At 47.9% G+C, this 20483-nt stretch overlaps 1 protein-coding gene across 1 annotated transcript; it reads left to right on the forward strand.

Annotated features, from left to right (window-relative positions):
• Nucleotides 1-449: 449 nt before the first annotated feature.
• On the forward strand, nucleotides 450-18071 carry LOC139311809 (major histocompatibility complex class I-related gene protein-like). The gene is made up of 6 exons (XM_070936331.1): nucleotides 450-519; nucleotides 3763-4038; nucleotides 13400-13675; nucleotides 13880-14161; nucleotides 17366-17449; nucleotides 17975-18071. Exons 1-6 carry the CDS (start codon nucleotides 450-452, stop codon nucleotides 18034-18036), a joined length of 1050 nt encoding a protein of 349 aa, XP_070792432.1. The 3' UTR covers nucleotides 18037-18071.
• The last annotated feature ends 2412 nt before the right edge of the window (nucleotides 18072-20483 follow it).

The raw sequence follows: 20483 nt of genomic DNA on the forward strand, positions 1-20483 counted from the left end.
AGTGTTCACACCCTGTCAATTACATTTGTCCTTTTTGGTACAAGATTGCATTTGTTGTATTTAGTACAAGAGAACAAAACCTTCCTGTCCTAGCATTGTCAGGAATCACCTGTCACAGGTCCGTAATTTGTCTGTGTCTCTCTCAAGGGAGCTGGCAAAGAGAAGGGGAGGTTAGACAGTCCAGTAGGTAATTTGATCAGTTCCAGGGTCGCTGGCTTGTTTCTACATAATTTGATTTATTTCTGGCTGGCTTGGTGCTTCAACAGAATTTGACACCTTTCTTCTGGTGGGATGGTTTTTCCTTACCCCCGCTTTGGGGGAGAAACTACTGGTGGGGCTCAGCCGATATCAGATCGCACTGGATTGTTGGGTTGTTGGTCCCTCTGAGCGTGTCCTTCTCTGCCTGCAACTTCAGCACAGAGGAGTGCAGGCTGAGGATCGCAGCCAGGATGGCTCTGCACTCTCTGGCTCTGTCGCTTCTGCTGTTGGTGGTAGTCATTTTACGGGAGAGCTGCTTCGGTGAGTCCCTTCAGAGGCCATTGGGGGTTCTGGCCCCTTTTTCTGCTGATGGGAATCCATCCAGGGAATCTGCCTCTTTCTCCTCCCCACAAAAGATTATTCCGAGAAAGAGAATACTGATTTGGTCCTCTTTCTAGTCCGCTGCCCCTCCCCCTTTGGCCACTCTTCGAAAGGACTCCAAAGAGTGGGTGGCATTCTGCTGCTGCTGTCTCTCACTCCCCTCCAGAAGAGCCCCACTGGGAACAGGACAAGGGTGGACACCTCAGATGTCAGTCAAGTCTACCTGGGTGCCCCCAAGTGCAATTCTTTCCCTCCCCCAAAGTGGAGGTTGTCGGAAAGCAGCGTTTGCAGGTGGTTGGGTCACTTTACAAACTTCCTGGCTGCCTTCGCCTGGATCTTCTTTCCTGCCTTTGGGAAGAGTTTGGTGGCTCTGAAACCACCTCGATATCTTCACCGCTGGACGGTCCAAATCGGACCTCACTGTCCTGTAGAGACAGTGATAGAGGAGGGCACATCCTACTGATCCCAGGGACATCGGCTTGCCAGGTGTCCACTATCTGAGCGGACAGTCCGCTTTTTTCACATTATGTTCACTATTTTTTTTTTCACAAAATCGTGGACATTTTTTTTATTCAAAAGCTTTATGATGAAATGGTACGTAATCTAAAGCTGTACAGTCTAAGAGAATAAGGATAGGAGAATCGCGTTTTGTCTTTTTTTTTTCATAAGTTAGAATGAGACAAAGATCGAATATCCATTGAACTCGATTCTCCGAAAAAATTAATGATGAGATTAAAATAAAAATATATTATAAAATTATGTACACTTCACATTTTTAAAATGTATTGTAGCTTGTGTCGACTGACTGCTTGTACCATCAGTTTGAAGTGAACTTTGTATATTTTTTTAATATTTCTCAACGTTGTACTGAAATTAAAGAATTATTCCTTAAACACAAAGAATTGATCAAAGCTGCGCAGTCAAATAAAAAATACACACGACAGCAAAGTAAAATGTAATTTAATATTTTACATATTATTATAATATATTTGATGTTTTGAATTTTAAGTAAAGTTTTGAAGTGATTATTTTAATACGTGTTAAAATGTTTGTACGAAAATATATAATTTAATTGTAATTTTTTTTTATTTTTTTACTACTTAACACCCCCCCCCCCCGCTTGTCTGCTATTTTTTGGAAGCAGACCTGGCAACCCTACGAGGGACACCGCAAAGTCCCTGGTTGATCCAGGATAAGCCCTATTTTCCGGCGCTGAAGAGGCAGCCATTAAGTTGCTGAAGTTGGGACAGCTCCGAACGGAAGAGAATGAGTAAAAGTGTTACGATCTGGTGAAAGGCTTTTTAAATCTGGACTTTAAGAACACCCTGAAATGCAAATATAATTAGAATTGAAGTTAGAAATAATTTAGTGGCGGAATTGTGCCTGAATTTAAGTTAATTTCCCTCCTTCCTTCTTGATTGTCACTTTCTCCTCAATCCCCTCCCCTCCTCATCCTAAACTCCTGATATCCTCAGAACTTTTTTCTAGGACAGGCAGGAATTTTCCCACCCAAAATACTCCTTTTTCCATTTCAGGAGCGCTCAGCGTGGGTCAGTTTGCAGAATCCAATATCCAGTTGCAGCAGCTTTTCAGAAGGCACAGAAATAGTAGGCAGGATCTTAACGTTAAATAGGTGGGTTGGACACAGAAGGAGAAAAGCAGCTCTGAATAGTGACCGTGAAATGAATGGCTTGCTTGGACACAGAGCAGCCCAAACTGACCAGCCATTCCTAAATGAGGAGGGTTCACGATTGTGAGGACGCCCATGCCCAACCTGTGTTACACTCACACGTTTCTCCTCTCAGGCAGATTTCAGACTTCCTCATTGCTCAGCCCCACAAGGGAAAGAAGCGGATTCTGGATCACGGAGGGTTCGACCCCCTCTCCTTTTCTTAGAATGATCCCTTTGGATTCTGAAAACTCCTCAGAGCAGGAAGTGGATCTGGGGCTCCCTCTCCCCAAAAGCTCTGAGAAGCCACTGGGATTGTGGGGAAGAGCAGGAAGGAGGAGGCCCAGGCCTTTTCCCGTGACTGCGAAGAACTTGGAGATGATCCCGAACGGAAAGGGCAGTGGGAGTATTTATGGGCTGTGCAAGTTATGCCCTTTTTCCGTGCAGACCCAGGTTATACCCAAATAAGTCCTGTGAATGATCCTGAAAATGATCTTTAAAATCACAGATTTTCTGTGGAATAGCAATAGCAATACTGTTTAGATTTATATACTGCTTCACAGTGGTTTACAGTGTCAGGATATTACCCCCAACAATCTGGGTCCTCATTTTACTGACCTCGGAAGGATGGAAGCAATGGTGAAATGTAAAATTTGTTACTACCGGTTCTGTGGGCGTGGCTTGGTGGGGGGGTGTAATATGACTGAGTGGCCGTGGCCAACTTTTTTTTTTACTTTTAAAACCATTTTTTCTACAACCTCTTCGGCTGAAGTGGTTGTAAAAAAATGTTTTTAAAAGCCTCTGACAATCCCAGCTGACTTGCCTGATCGGCAGAGGCTTTTCTTTTTTTTTTAAAGCCTCTGACCATCCCAGCTGACTTGCCTGATCAGCAGAGGCTTTGTTTCTGTTTTTAAAAGCATTTTTTCAGCTGAAGAGGTTGTAGAAAAAACGCTTTTAAAAAGTTTGGTGATCCTACTCTCTCTTTGGCCCTGCTTTCCCTTCCCTTCCTCTTTCTCCCCCAACCTCTCTGCCCTCCAACCCTTCAGTCCCTCCAGAAGATGCTCCTTTGTCCTTCTGTCGCTCCCTCATTCCACCATCTGCTTATTCTTTCTTTCCCATCATCTCTCCCAGGGGTGAAATACTACTGGTTTGGACCGGTTCAGCTGAACTGGTAGCAACAGCGGTGCGTGTTTCAGAAAACTGGTAGCAGCGGAAGCGCAAGGCTCCGCCCACCTGCCCAGACGTCATTACTTCCTGGTTTTAACCAGGAAGTAACCTGTTTTTGAGCCTCTGTGCATGCACAGAGGGTCCAAGCACGCAGGTGACATGCGAAGCAAAGGTAGGGAAGTTAAGTAGATTTCACCCCTGATCTCTCCCTTTGTTTTCCCCTTCCTCCTCCACCCCCAAGTCTCTTCTTCTTCCTTCCAGACCTGAAAAGGGGGCCAGCTGTGCCCGACAGGATCAGGGTCCTTCAGCCGAAGTCCCCTAACTCTGCCCCTCTGGCTCCCTTCCAGGCACCTCCTCCCACTCGCTGAAGTATTTCTACACCTCCATCTCGGATCCCAATCAGGAGCTGCCCCAATTTGTTCTTCTGGGGATTGTGGATGGTCAAGTCTTTGTTCACTATGACACCCACAGCCGGAAGCTGGAGCCTCGAGTCTCCTGGGTAGAGAAGGCAGGGAAGGTGCATCCCAAGTACTGGGACAGTCAAACCCAGATATCACATGGCGAAGAGGAGGCGTTCAGAGTAAGCCTGGTGAATCTGAGGAGTCGGTACAATCAGAGCGAAGGTGAGTGATGGGGTAGGTGGCTCCTCCTGCACCGTATTCCTCATTCCCAGGAACCAGCGGGGGGGAGGTCCGGGGTGCTGGTGGTCACTTCAAAGGGAAAGGCTGCTTCCACACCTTTTAAAAAAGAACGTCTATTCTTTTTTTAAAAAAATCAGTATAAGATTGTCCTTGCCTCCATAGCTGACATTTTCTGCCAACTACAGTTAATAAAAACATTTTTAAAGTTAGCCATCTATTTGTTTGAATATTGATAGGATGCCCCTGGTGGAGGAAGGAGATAAGACAGAATGGAGGGGAGCCTCCTTTCAAGGCTAAACAGCCCCAAATGTCCCAACTTTTTTTATTTTATTTTATTTTAATTTTATTTAGTTTGTTGAACATGTTATGTCCTTATAAGGACATCCGCCCTGATTGGCTGCCAGCCATCGGGCGGGAGATTTGAATCCCTGTCTAGGGGCAGTGCGTCTGCCGGGAGCGAATATAAGGAGAGCTCCGGCAGCGCGCCAGCAGTCTTCTTTTACTTGTTACATTGTAAATAAAGCTGTTACATGTATCGAGCTGGTCACGTCTTCTGTTCCTGCGCCTGATCTAACACTGGCGACAAAGGACTAGAGAAGAGAACCTGAGAAAGACTCACAGCACGATCGCCCAACGAGCTGAAGTCACTACACCACAGCGACTTCCAGAATGGCTACCCCGCAAGCCCCGATGACCGCGCTGAACCCATTCGACCCATCCCGGGAGAAGTGGAGATCATACATGGTCCGATTCCGGCAGTTCCTGCGAGGCAATGGATACCAGAACCTCGACGATGAGAGGAAAAGAGCCCTCTTCCTGGCTCATTGCGGATCGGACGTCCTGGAGATGGCGATTGACCTCGTGGCACCCAGGGACATCGAGGAGATGTCCTGGAACGACCTGCAGGAAGTCCTACAGGAGCACTATGCACCTACAGGCACCCCCATAGCAAACAGGTTCACCTTCCAGCAAAGAAACCAGCGGGAAGGTGAATCCATCAAGGAATTCGTGGCAGCGCTCCGCCAACTCGCTGCCAACTGTGAGTTCGACAATGTGGACAATGCCATCCGGGACCGCATTGTTTTTGGAATGAGAGATGTGGGGCTGCAAAAGAAATTCCTCAGCAGGAAGAGGATCCCGCTTAAAGACGTCCTCGACGAGGCAACAGCGGCTGAAACGTCGGAGCAAGCAGCCGCCGCAATGGTAAAAGCAAGAGGGATCCATAAGATCCACAAGTCGGGCCCGACCTCATCAGACGAGGCAACCACTCAATCCGAGTCTGATGGGGAAATGGCCGTCCACAAGGTGTCCCGCCCCCCCAGGCGGGAAAACCCACAGCATGGCGACCAGGGAGAGCGATGCGGCAGCTGCAGAGGCGACCACCCCAGGGCAAACTGCAGATGGAGGGACGCGACCTGCCGCCGATGCCTGAAGAGGGGCCACATCGCCGAGGCCTGCAGAGCCACAGACCCAGCCCCGGAACCGCCCAGACCACGATTCTGGGAAAATCGCAAAGATAATCAGAGGACATCCAAACGGTCCTCAAACCAGTCCCGGCGCGGGGAGGAGGAATATCCCCGAAACAGAACGGTGCACCAGACCACCACCATTGCTCACACAAGCGACGAGGGGACCACCAAGTTCCACGTGACGCTGATAGCAGAGGGGTCCCCGTGCAAGATGGAGGTAGACTCCGGATCCGCCTTCTCCATCATGGACTGGCAGCACCTACAACAGCTGAAACCAGCATACAAAAGGACCCAGCTGAAAGCCCCGAAAGACAAACTTGTGGACTTCAACGGGAACCCCATTGAAATCCTAGGCAGAGCCACCATCCACGTGAAGTACAATGACTTCGACGGAAAGCTACCCATCACCATCGTGCAGCACAGCCGACCGAACCTGTTGGGTGTGGAGTGGTTCAAGCCGCTAGGACTTTCACTTCAGGGCATCCACGAGATCCGCAGGGACGAACTCGACTCCATCATCGAAGAGTTCAAGGAAGTCTTCGATGGTAAGCTGGGAAAATTTGTGGGGAGGCCAATCTCTTTTAATCTGGATAAGGGAATCACCCCAATCAGGCTCAAGCCCCGCCGAGTTCCATTTGCCCTGCGGCCTAAAGTAGATGAACAGCTGGATAAGCTGATCGCCCAGGGCGTCCTGGAACCGATCGATCATGCCTCATGGGAGACCCCCATTGTGACCCCACTGAAGCATGATGGGTCTGTGCGCATCTGTGCTGACTACCGTTGCACCATCAACAAGGCGTTGGCACAGAGCGCATACCCAGTCCCAGTGGTGCAACATCTGCTGCATTCCCTGGGATCTGGATCAATTTTCGCGAAACTGGACCTGGCCCAGGCTTACCAGCAACTGCCAGTGGATGACAAAACGGCGGAGGCTCAGACAATTGTCACGCACAGAGGGGCATTTAAATGTAACCGCCTCCAATTTGGAGTCAGCGCTGCCCCTGGTATCTTCCAATCCATGATGGAACGCCTTCTCCAAGGCGTTCCAGGGGTGGTGCCTTACTTCGATGATGTGCTCATCTCCGGTGACTCAAGAGCCCAACTCCTTGAAAGGCTCAGGCTTGTCCTGCAGCGGTTCAAGGCCAAGGGTTTGAGGGTCAGGCGGGACAAGTGCATCATAGGAGTACAGGAAGTCGAGTTCCTGGGCTTCCTCATTGATAGCACAGGCATACACCCCACCAAATCAAAAGTGGAAGCAATCCATGAAGCTCCAAGCCCAAAAAACAAAACGGAGCTTCAGGCTTTCCTTGGGTTGCTCAACTTCTACGCCATTTTCTTAAAACAGAAAGCCACAGTTGCTGAGCCACTCCACCGCCTGCTGGGGAAATCGGCTTCCTGGAAGTGGGGCCAGGAAGAGGAAGCGGCATTCCGGGCCATCAAAGGACTATTGACGTCCAAAAGCGTCCTCATCCAATACAGCGAGACGCTCCCCATCAGACTGACCTGCGATGCGTCGCCTTACGGGGTGGGGGCAGTTCTCAGCCACGAACTGCCCAATGGCTCGGAAGCCCCAATAGCGTACTTCTCAAAGACTATGTCTGGCGCAGAACGGAACTATAGCCAGCTGGACAAAGAAGCCCTGGCCATCGTGGCTGGAGTGAAGCGTTTCCACGAATACCTCTACGGAAGACGCTTCACCATAGTCACAGACCACAAGCCTCTCCTGGGACTCCTCACAGGCGACCAACCAACCCCGACCTTCATGTCCCCAAGAATGACAAGATGGGCCATCTTCCTAGCTGGCTACTCCTATAGGCTCGTGCACCAGCCAGGCACAGCCATAGGGAACGCTGACGCCCTCAGCAGATGCCCGTCGAAGAAGCCGGTCGAGGACCCAGCCCCCACGCTCCACCTACTTCACATTGATGACGACGCCAGCTGCCCAGTGTCATCCGCAGATGTGGCCGTCCACACCCAAAAGGACCCCACACTCCGCCAAGTGAAGTCCTGGATCCTCAGAGGGTGGCCAGCGGAAAAGCCAGAGGAAAGGTTCAGCCCGTTCGCCAGGAAACAGGAGGAGCTGTCCACCATAAAGGGCTGCCTTCTATGGGGAGACAGGGTGCTGATTCCAAGCACTCTGCAACGGCGGACGTTAGAGACCCTGCACAAGGGGCATCCGGGCATCGTCCGCATGAAGGCCCTGGCACGGAGTTATGTCTGGTGGCCCTCCATGGACAGAGACATTGAACAATGGGTCTCCAGATGCGACCCGTGCCAAGAAGTTCGCCCAGCGCCGCCGCAATCCGAAGTCGCGAAGTGGGAGACCCCCAGCAACCCCTGGTCGAGGATCCACATCGACTTCGCGGGTCCGATGCAAGGGCGACACCTCCTCATCGTGGTAGATGCCTTCTCCAAATGGCTCGAGGTGGTGCCCATGGCATCTACCACAACAGACGCAACGATCCGAGCCCTGCGCCGCCTTTTTGCCACACATGGTCTACCGGATGTGCTGGTCTCAGACAATGGCCCCCAGCTCACATCCCTGGCCATGGAGTCCTTCCTGGCAGGACTGGGCATCCGCCACGCCCTGTCCGCCCCCTACAGGCCGGCCGGAAACGGACAAGCCGAACGCATGGTCCGGCTGACCAAAGAGGCCCTCACCAAGATGGGCCCGGGGGACTGGCAAGAGCGCATAGACAACTTCCTCCTCACCCAGCACATCACGCCACACGCCACCACCCACAAGAGCCCGGCCGAACTGTTGATGGGCAGAAGGTTGAGGTCACCCTTGGACCGGCTGCACCCCCAATACAGCCCGGAAGTGACCGCAACCGCCAGCCGCCCGCTTCGCGCCTTCAGCAACGGAGATTCAATCTTCGCGCTAAATTTCAGCGGCTCTCCTAAATGGCTGAAAGGGAAGATTGCCAGCACAACCGGCCCCAAATCCTACATCGTCGAGTTGGAAGATGGACAGTTCACGAGACGCCACATCGACCAACTCCGAAAAAGGTGGGGGGGAGCACATGAAAACCAGCCTGACGAGGGAGGCCTACAACACCCCGGCGAGGTAGGCCTCCAACACCCCGGCGAGGTAGACCTACCACACCCAGACCAGGTAGGCCTACAACACCCCGACGAGGTAGGCCTACCACACCCCTGCGAGGCAGAGCAGCACCACCCCGACAAGGTCGGCCCAGCCCACTACCAGATGCTGTCACGTCGACAGCCCAGCGAGGTAGACCGGGGCCAACCGCACGGGGGATGGCACCACCAACCCAGCCAGGTGGGCACCGGGCACAACAGGGCCAGGGACCACCAACCCAGCCCGCAAGTAGACCGGTACCTGCCCAGAGGAGGAGCGGCGCACCCCACCAGTGACAGCAGCCTACGACAGCCCAGCCAAGGAGACCTCGGTTCCAGGCGAGTAGACCGGGACCCATCCAAGACGGGCACCCCCCAACCCATGGGCAAGGGTGGCACACGACTCCCCGGCGAGAGGGACCCCCGCCCATCACAAGAGGCAGCCAGGAAACAACACCCCGACCCGGATGACCCCAGGCACCACCCGACGGTAGACCAGGGACTAGGGGGAAGGGAAAGCCGACAACAACCCGGCCAGGTAGACCTGCACCACCCCGGCAGGGGAGACCTCCGCCGCCCCGCAGAGGTAGTGCCGCAACAACAGCCCGACCAGGTCGTCCACCACCGACCAGACGGGGTAGACCAACGCCAGCCCGACCTAGCAGGCCAACACCACCCCTGCGAGGTCGGACAACGCAACACAAGCCAGCACCACCCGCAGCCGGCGGGCCGGTCCAGAGGGCACCAAACAGAACCACCACCCACCCGGCACCAGGCCGAACCGCAACCGAACCGCAGCGCCCGGGAGACCAGGGAGGAGCAAACGATGGACTTACCGAGACTCAGACGCTCTTCCCGGGTCGGAACCGAGCCACCGAGACGAGGCGACAGATCCACAGGCCAGGAAGAAGACCATCAGAACCAGCCATCCAAGGTCTGCGGTCCGGCCGGAGGCGCTGGGGGTGACCCCGCTCACTCGACAGCCGAACCAAGCCCGGTTCCGGAGAGGGAGCCGGGAGACAACAGAGCCCCGTCCATCCAGGTCGGAGACGGAGAACAAGTGAGACTGCGCAGGTCAGCTAGGGTGCCGAGGCGTCCGACGTACCTGCGCGATTACGTGACTTTTGTGGACGAGATTTGACAGTCCAGACTAAGGGGGGAGGAGTGTTATGTCCTTATAAGGACATCCGCCCTGATTGGCTGCCAGCCATCGGGCGGGAGATTTGAATCCCTGTCTAGGGGCAGTGCGTCTGCCGGGAGCGAATATAAGGAGAGCTCCGGCAGCGCGCCAGCAGTCTTCTTTTACTTGTTACATTGTAAATAAAGCTGTTACATGTATCGAGCTGGTCACGTCTTCTGTTCCTGCGCCTGATCTAATAGAACATGTACAAGATAACAGGTATAGGTATAAACATGGACATAAACAAGGAATGAGTATAAATAAATGGGGACAGTAGGACAGGGACCATAGGCACGCTGGTGCGCTTATGCATGCCCCCTTTACGGACCTCTTAGGAACAGGGTGAGGTCCACGGTAGACAGTTTAAGGTTGAAGCTGTGAGGGTTAGAGGATGTAACAACGGAGTCAGGTAGAGCATTCCAGGCATTGACCACTCTGTTGCTGAAGTTGTATTTTCTTCAATCAAGTTTGGAGCGGTTTACCTTGAGTTTGTATCTATTGTTTGCCCGTGTATTGTTGAGGTTGAAGCTGAAGTAGTCATTGACAGGCAGGATGTTGTAGCAGACAATTTTGTGTACTATGCTTCGGTCAGACCGTAGGCGGCATAGTTCCAGGTTGTCCAAGCCCAAAATTTTAAGCCTGGTGGCGTAAGGGATTCTATTGTGAGCAGAGGAGTGGAGGACTCTTCTCGTGAAATACCTCTGGACCTGCTCAATTGTATCAATGTCAGATATTCCAGGCAGATGAGCTGTATTCAAGAATTGGTTTGATGTGACTGTGATGATGCAACTTATTATCATATATGGTGGACTTGTAAAAAAATCAAAGCATTTTGGATAAAGATTTGGTGGGTGATGCAGAATATTTTTTAAAAAAGATTGAAATTTACTCCGCACTTGTTTCTATTGGGTATAACTACGGACTGTACAGTTGTAGAGACTAAACTGATCCTGAACTTGATAACAGCAGCAAGATTGTTGATAGCACAACATTGGAAGAAGGACTTTTTGCCTACTATTGATGCTTGGATATTGAAAGTAACTAACTTAGCTGAAATGGCTAAAATTTCAGCATATTTGAAGGATCATACACAAGAAAGATATATACAGGACTGGAGAAGATGGATTGATTATATTCAAAATAAGTATCAGACTAAAAAATATCAAATAGCTTATGAATGAATCTTTAATTGTATAAGCGCTACATGAGTGATATTAGAAGTATTATATCTAAGAAGCAGGATTTTATCTATGGGGGGTTAAGAATTATTTTTTAGAGGGTGTTAGTTTACTGGTTGGTTAAGCAATTTAGTTTATTGTTAAAAGTTAATAGAAATACCTTGTGTTCTGCTCTGGGAAGTCGGGGAGGGGGAGGGAGGGTTGGGTGGGAGGGTTGTGGGAAAACTGTGTTTTTTTCTCTAATAAAACTTTTTCAATAAAAAAAAAAAAAGAATTGGTTTGGCAAAGGTTTCGTATGCCCTAGTTTGCAGTACAATGTTATCAGAGAAGAAGCTTCGCAAGATTAGGTTAACAACTCTTAATACCTTTTTGGCAATGATGTTATGGTGAGCTCTGGCACTTAGATCATTTGGGATGAGTACTCCTAAGTCCTTGACAGAGTGAAGGTCGTCTACGAGGTCATATCCACCCAGCTTGTATTTGGTGTTCTGATTTTTGTTGCCAATGTGTAGGACAGAGCATTTGCTAGTTGAGATTTGGAGTTGCCAATTTCACAATCATTCTGACAGATAGTGAAGGTCGCTTTGCAGGGCAGCAGCATTGTTGGTGGTGTTAAATAGTTTTACGTCATCAGTGAAGAGGACGCAGCTGCTTATGAGATGATCACAAAGGTCATTTATGTAAAGCAGAAAGAGTGTGGGTCCTTTCCTCAAAGGGAGGCTCCTTCCACCCTCCCATCGCCTGAGTTGCCTCCTCTGGACCTTCTCCAGCTCCCTCCTTTCCTTTTCGGAGGTCTTTGACCAGAACTGCACATAATATTCTAGATGTGGTCCAGGGGTGTGTTCTAATTTTTTTTACTACCGGTTCTGTGGGCATGGCTTATTTTGTGGGTGTGGCTTGGTGGGGGGTAATGTGACTGGGTGGGCGTGGCCAACTTTTTTTTTTAACTTTTAAAAGCATTTTTTCTACAACCTTAAGAGGTTGCAGAAAAAAATGCTTTTAGAAGCCTCTGACGATAAGGCAACTCAGCTGGGATTGTCAGAGGCTTTTAAAGGCATTTTTTTTCCAGAAATTTTTTTTTGGGAGAAAAAAATGCTTTTAAAAGTTTTTTTTAAAAAAAAGCCTCTGATGAGGTGGGCAGGGAAAGCGATTGGTGATCGGGCTGGGGACCGGTTCGGGGGCGTAGCCAGCCAATGTTATTACCGGTTCTTTGAACTACTACAAATTTTTACTACCGGTTCTTGCGAACCGGTGTGAACCGGGAGCAACCCACGACTTATGTGGTCCCACCTTGGATTTATGCAAAGGATTTATTTATTTATTAAATGTATTTATATGCCGCCATTCTCCCAAAGGACTCAGGGCGGCAAACACAAGTTAAGAAACAAGTACAATAAAATCATAATTTAATCCAAATAATTAATTAGTAGTAAATAATAAAGCCCGGAATCAGTCTCAGCCTATTTGTTTGAAAAGCCAAGTCTTCAAGTCCCGATGGAAGGAGCGGAGATCAGGAGCCGTCCAGAGCTCAGTAGGCAATTTATGACAATAGCTTCTGTGTTTTCAATACCATTTTAATGATTGCTGACATCCTGTTAGTCTTTTTCATTTTTTACATATAATTTGTACTAAAACGTTTCAACAAGAAGATAAAAGCTAATATAAAGTAATAAAAAGTCAATCAAAGAAAAATAAAAAAGTACAAGAAAAGAAAACCAGCCTAAGAAAATTAGTAAAGAAAAAAGACATGAAGAAATGATTTCTGATATTCTTCACAGCAGTTATAAATATAAATATATTTTAGCCCCTCTAAAGCAGCCATTCTCAATATTTTGACCCTGGAGGAACCCTTGAACTATTTTTCAGGCCTGCTTGTAAGTTTCTGCTTAGCCCAAAATGGGAACCACCCCTTGTGACCTGGTGATATTTGTGAATATAGAGCCAAGCTTTATAGTCACAGGGATCCCTGCAGGCTTCTTTGCAGATCTACCAGATCCTCTTCGAGGCCTCAAGATTCTCAGTCCCTCTTTGCAGCCACAGATTCAGCAACCCTCTGGGATCCATCCCTTTCTTTCACCCCCCCCCCAAAAGTCTCCCCTGCAGAGGAACGGCAGAAAGAAAGATGGAAGGATAACCATCCCTCCAATTTTTCTGCAATTCCTTTTCTTCTGGGCCTCCCTTGGGATCCTCTGCTGGCCTTTCCAAGTGCCCTTTTCCTGGGGAGATTCTGGGGCTCCATCCTAGGTGGGGGGGGGGAAATGCAGGGAGGCAGGTCGAAGTGGGGGAGAAGGGCAGGTTATTGATGGGGGCTTTCTTTTCCTTGAAGGCTAGGGAGGAAATGGGGGTGTCAGTGCCCTTGTCAACATTCCTGCAGCAAAGGAGGGTCTCTGTCTATCTTGAGGACTCTCCAAACCATCATCTTGTCCCTATTTCAGGCCTTCACACATTGCAGAGGATGTATGGCTGTGAGCTCCAGAGAGATGGGAGCAAAAGAGGGTTTCTGCAGCTTGGATATGAAGGAAGGACCTTTATCACCTTCGACAAGGAGACCCTCACCTGGGTGGCTCCCAACCCCTTGGCCCAGATCACCCAGAGGAAATGGGATGCTATTCCAGGAAAGAGTCAAGGACATAAGGCCTACCTGGAGGAGGAATGCATTGAGTGGCTGCAGAGGTACCTGTCCCATGGGAAGGAGACTCTCTTGAGGACAGGTGAGCATCTGGATCCAGGCTGGACTTTCCTCCTTTATGGCCAGATTTCTTGGACGCTTTTGGCCCCTTTGGGTCCCTTGTCTTGGTGTCTGGATGCTTGTGGAGTGGAAGGTACTGGGAGACTTTCCTGCCTCTCCCAAGTTTCTCATCCACCTTCTAGGCTCTGGTAGGACTCAGTTAATTCTGGGGGTGCCATTTCTGCAGAGCCCCCAGTGGTGACAGTGACCAGAAGGACGGAGGCTGAGGATGGGATGGAGACGCACATCTGCCAGGTCCACGGCTTCTACCCCAAGGAGATTGATGCCTCCTGGAAGAGGGACGGGGAGGTCTGGCTGCAGGACACCCTCCATGGGTCTGTGGCCCCCAATGCGGATGGGACCTACCACTACTGGCTCAGCATCCGGATCGATCCCAAAGAGAGGGGACGCTATCGGTGCCACGTGGAGCACGATGGCCTGCAGGAGCCTCTGGACGTGGCCATAAAAGGTAAGAAGCTGCAGGGAGGGAAAGGCTGGGCTGTTTTTCTGGCTGGAGGGTTGTGGGAGAGAAATTTGATCTCAGCTGTGTCCAGCAGTGAGCATACCTGAGCTTTAAGCTGTTGGTTTTTCCTATGTTTGAGGTTGATGGTTCTGCAGGGACCAGTCCATAGAATTGGCTTCAGGTGATTTAAGGGAAGCAACAGAATCCCATCACATGAGTTGACCGGTCCTGATTAAATGCCCTTAGAGTCTCTTAGCTTTTGTCACTGGCCTGTTTCCTATCTCCAGCCATGGAGCAGCAGTTATACTGAGCATCCAAAAAAGATATTATTTTCTTTAGCCTTCCCAAAGTACAAAAGTCAGGCGGAGTCTCGTAGTCCCTTTTCTTAAGGCCAAATTTCATTTAAATTGTTGAACTGCAGCTGACTTCAGGAAATGCACAGAGTGGCTGGACTGAGGCCTCCGTAGTCTGAGTAAAATAAAATTAAAAAATCCTTTTTTTAAAAAAACCAAGCATCAATCCATCAGGGCCGTGGCTGCCCTTCAGTGAGAGTCCTCAGTTTTGTGCAAGAAAAATGGAAAGTTCCCTTCCTTAATCCTGCACCCCCTGGCACCCCCACCAAATCTGATTCTGCCATTTGAGGGACCCTCTAGAAATTGGATATCACCATATTCCATTTTTCATCCTGAAAATCTGAAAGTAAAGAATTACAATTGGTCTGGACTGGTCACAACTCCCCATCGCCATCCAGAAATCAGAGGAGGCAGTAGCATGATATAAATTAGACATTAAAATTATAAATTCTGTCCCCGTGTACTTCCCCCCTCAAATGCTACAATGCAGGTTCCAGATCAGCAGAATTTTGTATTTTTTATTTGTGGTTGAGAAGAATGAAACAGAGAACAAGGGATCTCTAAAAGATGACAAGGTCATTTGGAGGTTCCATGGTATTAAAGCTTTATGGTAAATTGGGCATTTTGTCTCATAAACACTCCATCCAGAGTTAGTCAAAGGCCTCATCGGCTAATCAAAGGAGGCCGGATGGACGGACAATGAAGGGGGATCCAGAGCTGGTTCGAAAATCTTCTTCCAGGAGTCCCCATTGATGGGTCCTCACCAGGTTGAAGATATCAAATGGGTGCCAGAAGAATCAGCCCTTTGTCCTCTGTTCTTCAATATTCCCTTTAGTGATTTGGAGGAATCAATAGAGCAAATAGCTATCCAATTTGAAGATGATATAAAACTGGGCGAGCGAGCTAATATCCTCAAAGAAGGAAGTGAAATTCAGAACAGGCTGAGAGAAACACAATGAAATGGAAGAGGAACTCAAAAGAAAATAATGTCCGGGAAGGATGAGAATCTCAAATGAGCTATTAAAGTCACAATTGCATCTGGCTGAATACCTTAATGGATCCCGTTCTGAGCAAATGGTAAGACTAGATAACCTCTTAAGTTCCTTCCTTCTAACTCTAGGTTTCTAAGTGCGACGTTCTTCACTTAAGAAATAAACTTCAAAGGAGGAAGTATTGGGCAGGGGATATTTGGCTTGAAAGGAGACGGAATATGAGTCTGAAGTATAGAGTACCTTAAGAAGGCATTGTGCAATTTTAGGCTACCCCAAATAAGATATAACTTCCAAATGATGAGGGTAAATTTCTCCCTGTGTTCTGCCATGATCAGAGCTTGTCTCAAGGAGAAGGTCCAGTTTTGGGCAACACCCATTAATGCGGATTCAGAGCCATTGGAAAAAGTTCACAGTTTCCGGAACGAACTTCTATTCATTCTGTAGATGAATAGAAGAAGCTCAGCATGTTTAGCCTCGAGTGAAGGTGCTGGTGGGGTACGTATTAGGGCTGCCCTGGGGCCCCCACCTCAGTTGGAAGCTCCAAGTGCAAAGACTGAAACAATTTCTATCATGCCACTTCCTGGCTAGAAGACTGAGTACGTAAAGTGAGCGTTCATTCCTTTCTTCTCCTCCAGGGGGAGAGACCCATCTTACAAGAGATAAAGAAAATGAAACTATACTTTTAAAAAAGGGGGGGATAGATGATATGAAGCCTCTTGCTTTAAATAATAAAATGCTAATATTCAAGGGGGGAAAAGAAAGCTACTGGATTTCCTGAAGGACATAAAGAACAAATCAGCCAGCCTGGCCCAAAATCAACCAGGACCTCCCCAATTTCTCTAGGGTTCACTTACAAGGTCCTGGGATCTCTTCCTGCAGTTCTCTCAGCCGCCTGAGGAGGACTCAGGTTCTTTGTGGACTATCCAACCACAATAAACTTAAGTGTTGCATCCAGAATACCTTCACTGATTCATGTTTCCCCAATTGCATAATTAAAATAACCAGGTGCAATTTTTCTTGTTTGGGCCATGAGATGCTTGAAGTCTAATTTACATAAAATAATCATTCAAAGAAATTTATTAGGATCTGTTGCATGGATAGATTGGGAGTTGATCCTCAGTATCATGAGCTTTCCTGCCAAGGATTTTAATCATGATTTTTCTCTTAAAGCTGCTTGAGCACTGGTTAAACTAGATGTAATAAAAGTTAAGGCAATGGTTGGGTTGAAATATCTCCTAATCATGTTGTGGTTTGATTGTTTAGATTTAGCACACAATAATCATCCTGGCCTCCTTCCACATTCTAAATTTTTATATGCTGTTTTTATAGTTTAACATTTTATTGTAGACTGCTTAGTGTTCCTCCATGAGGGAGATGGGCAGTTTGAAAATATGAAGAATGAATAGAAAGAGAGAGAGAGAGAAAAGAGAGAAAGAAAGAAAGAGACAAAGAAAGAGAAAGACAGAAAGAAAAAGAAGGAAAGAGAAAGAAAAGGAAGAAAAGGAAGGAAGGAAGGAAGGAAGGAAGGAAGGAAGGAAGGAAGGAAGGAAGGAAAGGAAGGAAGGAAGGAAGGAAGGAAGGAAGGAAGGAAGGAAGGAAAGAAAGAAGAAAAAGAAAAGAGTCAGCTACTTTCATGCTGGCTGATCTGAGACAAAAGCAGCGTCATGAGGACACGTCATGTAAACAATGGCTTCCAAGGCGTCTTCATGCTACTGTTAGAGGGACATGAAGAGAAGCCCTTTAGACTGTTTAATGTTGGGAATTCCCAGCCCTTTGGCATAATTAGGTGCTACCTGCCACCAAATGGGGATGATTATTTGGGGTTCTCCGTCAATGATCTTCTCTTTCTCCCAATTCCGTTCCAGAATCCAACCTGGGCCTCATCATCGGCTGCGTTGTGGCCTCTCTTGTTCTGGTGTGTGTGATTGTTGGGACTTTGATATTCTTCAGTAAGTATCTTTTTTTTTTTTGGGGTGTGTGTGTGTGATAGTCTCTCCCTTTGGGGAGATTCTTCTGGGCTTCCTTTTGTCCCGTTTTCCCAGCCCTCTTTGGGAGCATCGGAGATCTCGGCCTCTTGGTGGGACGCCAGTCTTCGCTTGGCTAAGGTTGTTGGAGGTTGGGACAGTCCTGTTTTCTTTTGAGTTGGGAAAAGGCATCTCAGTTCTGTCCCTCTCAAAGTCTTTGGTCAAAGAGCAGCAAAGAAGGATTTCCACGAAAACCTTCCTCCCTTCCCAACTACTGCTGCTTCCCCCAATTCCCATCCATCCATCTCAGAGTCAGCAGGTCTCTTTTGGGGCAAATCTGTTCAGTTTGTCCTCTGAAGATCTTCCTGTGTCTCTTAATAGGAATGGCCTGGAGTCGTTTTGACTAAACAACTGTAAAATACCTCCTGGGGCTCTTCCCTCTACACAGGGGGGAAATTTGATGATTTCTAGTGGATTCTTTTGAGCTTTGGCTATTTTTTCTTTTTGCAGAGAAACATCAAACTAGATGCAGAGCAGCATCAAGTGAGTGCTTTGTCCTCTTTACACGGTAGCTCCAAGTCAGAGTGAGAATCAGAGGCAGCATCCATTGAGATATGTGTGTGAATGTGTGTACAAACACAAAAGAAGTTCATGAAGAGTTCTGCTATTTTCTTCTTCCTCTCAAGAACTAATCTGTGAAAAGTGGGTCTCTTTGCACAACAGCCAGGCTGTTCTTGGGTGTGGAGACCCCAAGGCGAAACATCTGGGGCAAGGAACCCTCAAGAAGGTGAGAAGACTGAGCTGGGTGGAAGATCCCTCTGACTGAGAAAATGCTCTGTTTTCCCAGAAGGTGGAAAGGAAAAACTTGGCCATCACATGATCAGCAGGAAGCATTTTGAGAAGAAAGGAGCTTTGGTAGATGCCAGCTGGATCTCCTCTTGCTCTGCCACCAAAGGCTCTCCAACTATGAACTGATTGGAAAAAGAGACTTCGGAGCCATCTGTAGCTTGTGCTCCTTCTGTGTCTGGTTCTGGTGAAACACGAATCTATTTGGGTAGTTTGGGACAATTTTGCTAGGGAACCTGAGGAGTAAATAATTCAGATCCGTTCAGAGAGAGAAGAGACCTGGGGAAGTCAGGAGGGGATGACTGAGATGTTGTCTTCCCAGGTGATGTGGGATGAATTTGGTCTTGTCCCTCCTGAGCAAATGGATGGGGCCCTTTGCAGCAGACGCTCTGCCAAATGTCCTCTGCACTTCCTGCCCTTCATGGCTGGTGAAAACCTCTGCAGTTGACAGGGAACATGGCAGGGGTGAAATGCTCCCAGTTTGGACCAGATCGTGTGATCCAGTAGCGATGGAGGCGGGTGGTTCGGAGAACCAATAGCAAAAATCCGTGCCCCCCACCATGCCCAGCTGAGCTCTGCAATCATTAGAGGCTCTTTTTTTTAGTTTTTAAAAGCATTTTTTCTACAACCTCTTCGGCCGAAAAAATGCTTTTAAAAGTAAAAAAAAAGCCTCTGATGATTGTGCGGCTCAGCTGGGATCGTCAGAGGCTTTTAAAAGCATTTTTTTTACAACCTCTTCAGAGGTTTTAGAAAAAATGCTTTTAAGAGCCTCTGACGATCCAAGCTGAATTGCCTAATCGGCAGAGGCTTTTTTTTCTTTTAAATGCCTCTGACGATCCAAGCTGAGTTGCCTGATTGTCAGAGGCTTTTTTTCTTTTAAATGCTTCTGACGATCAGGCAACTCAGTTGGGATCGTCAGAGCCTTTTGAAAGCATTTTTTTACAACCTCTTCACCGAACCCCTTGCTAAAATTTTTGAAGCCCACTCCTGCCCACAGTGTTACCAACCCATTTCCTTCCAGGTAAGGTGAAGGTCTCTCTTTGCTTCATGGACACAAACATGAAGCTTTCTTGGCTTCGAGACAGAAATGGCCAATTGTACCTTCTTTCAGGATGGTTTTTGAAGGCCAGCCTGGAAAACAGGCCTTGCCTATCAGACAAATACTATACGGCCTAACCCAGTTTGTATTTTTGGATTTAAAAAGGCTTGAAGGAAGTCTGCCAATTCAGGTGGTGGCAGGTAGGAGTCCTGACCACCTGAAGCAAATGAGTGAAGGGATCTTTCATAAACACCTTTCCCAATGAATGGAAGCCAGAGCAAAGAGGGACCTTACCCAGAGCAGCTATATTCCTAAAATCCTCCAGCATAACTTCCCTACAGAAGGCCCTCTGGCTGGGATTCAACAGCGCCCATTCCTCCTGTGTGAAACCCACATCCACCTCTTCAAAAGCACCAGAGCTCTAGAAAAAGAGAGAAAATCTTCCTCAGTAGACAATCCTGCAACAGGCTTGTAAGTTGTCTCTCTTATTGTACAAAACAGGAAACAGAGCTTTGCCAAATACCAAATGGGCCTTTTTTGCAGAACAGAGTTGGATGTCCATATAGTCAACCACATTATTGTGTGCTTTTTATTTTTTTCCTCTAAAAAAATTCAGTTTGTTTTTCAACTGAATCATTTAGTTTATACTTATATGATATATTAAAGGAGGAAAAAACTCTGAAGTGGTTTGTCTTGGTCTGATTTTCTTACCTTAAAAAAAAAACTGGTATTTTAACAGTGTTGTGGAATGAAGGGACCAAACAACATTCCTGGGTCAGCCAGAGACAGTTTTATTGCGCAAGGTTCAGAGTCAGATTTATACCTGAAACTTTGAACAAGGAAAGAGCTCTGATACAACTGTTTTTATACATTTCTAAGACAAAGGATTCGGTGAGATCATGCATTTTCCATATGGTTAACATACATCCGATTTTCCCTATATGATTAACATACATTTGATAATATATTCATCTAATTACTAAACCACTACTTGCTAATTTTATAAGATTATTTTAGCTACACAACTTTTTCTTAAGTGCTTGTAGTTGCTAATGGGAGATTTACTGCTGTCCTTGGGTAATAAGAGGTAATAAGTGACTCTTTGTTTCTTGTGTCTGTTTTTGTGTATCTTAC

This window comes from Pituophis catenifer, unplaced genomic scaffold (assembly GCF_029215685.1).
Source record: "Pituophis catenifer annectens isolate HBS135680 unplaced genomic scaffold, rPitCat1.0.hap2 SCAF_2, whole genome shotgun sequence".
Classification (NCBI taxonomy): Eukaryota; Metazoa; Chordata; class Lepidosauria; order Squamata; family Colubridae; genus Pituophis; species Pituophis catenifer.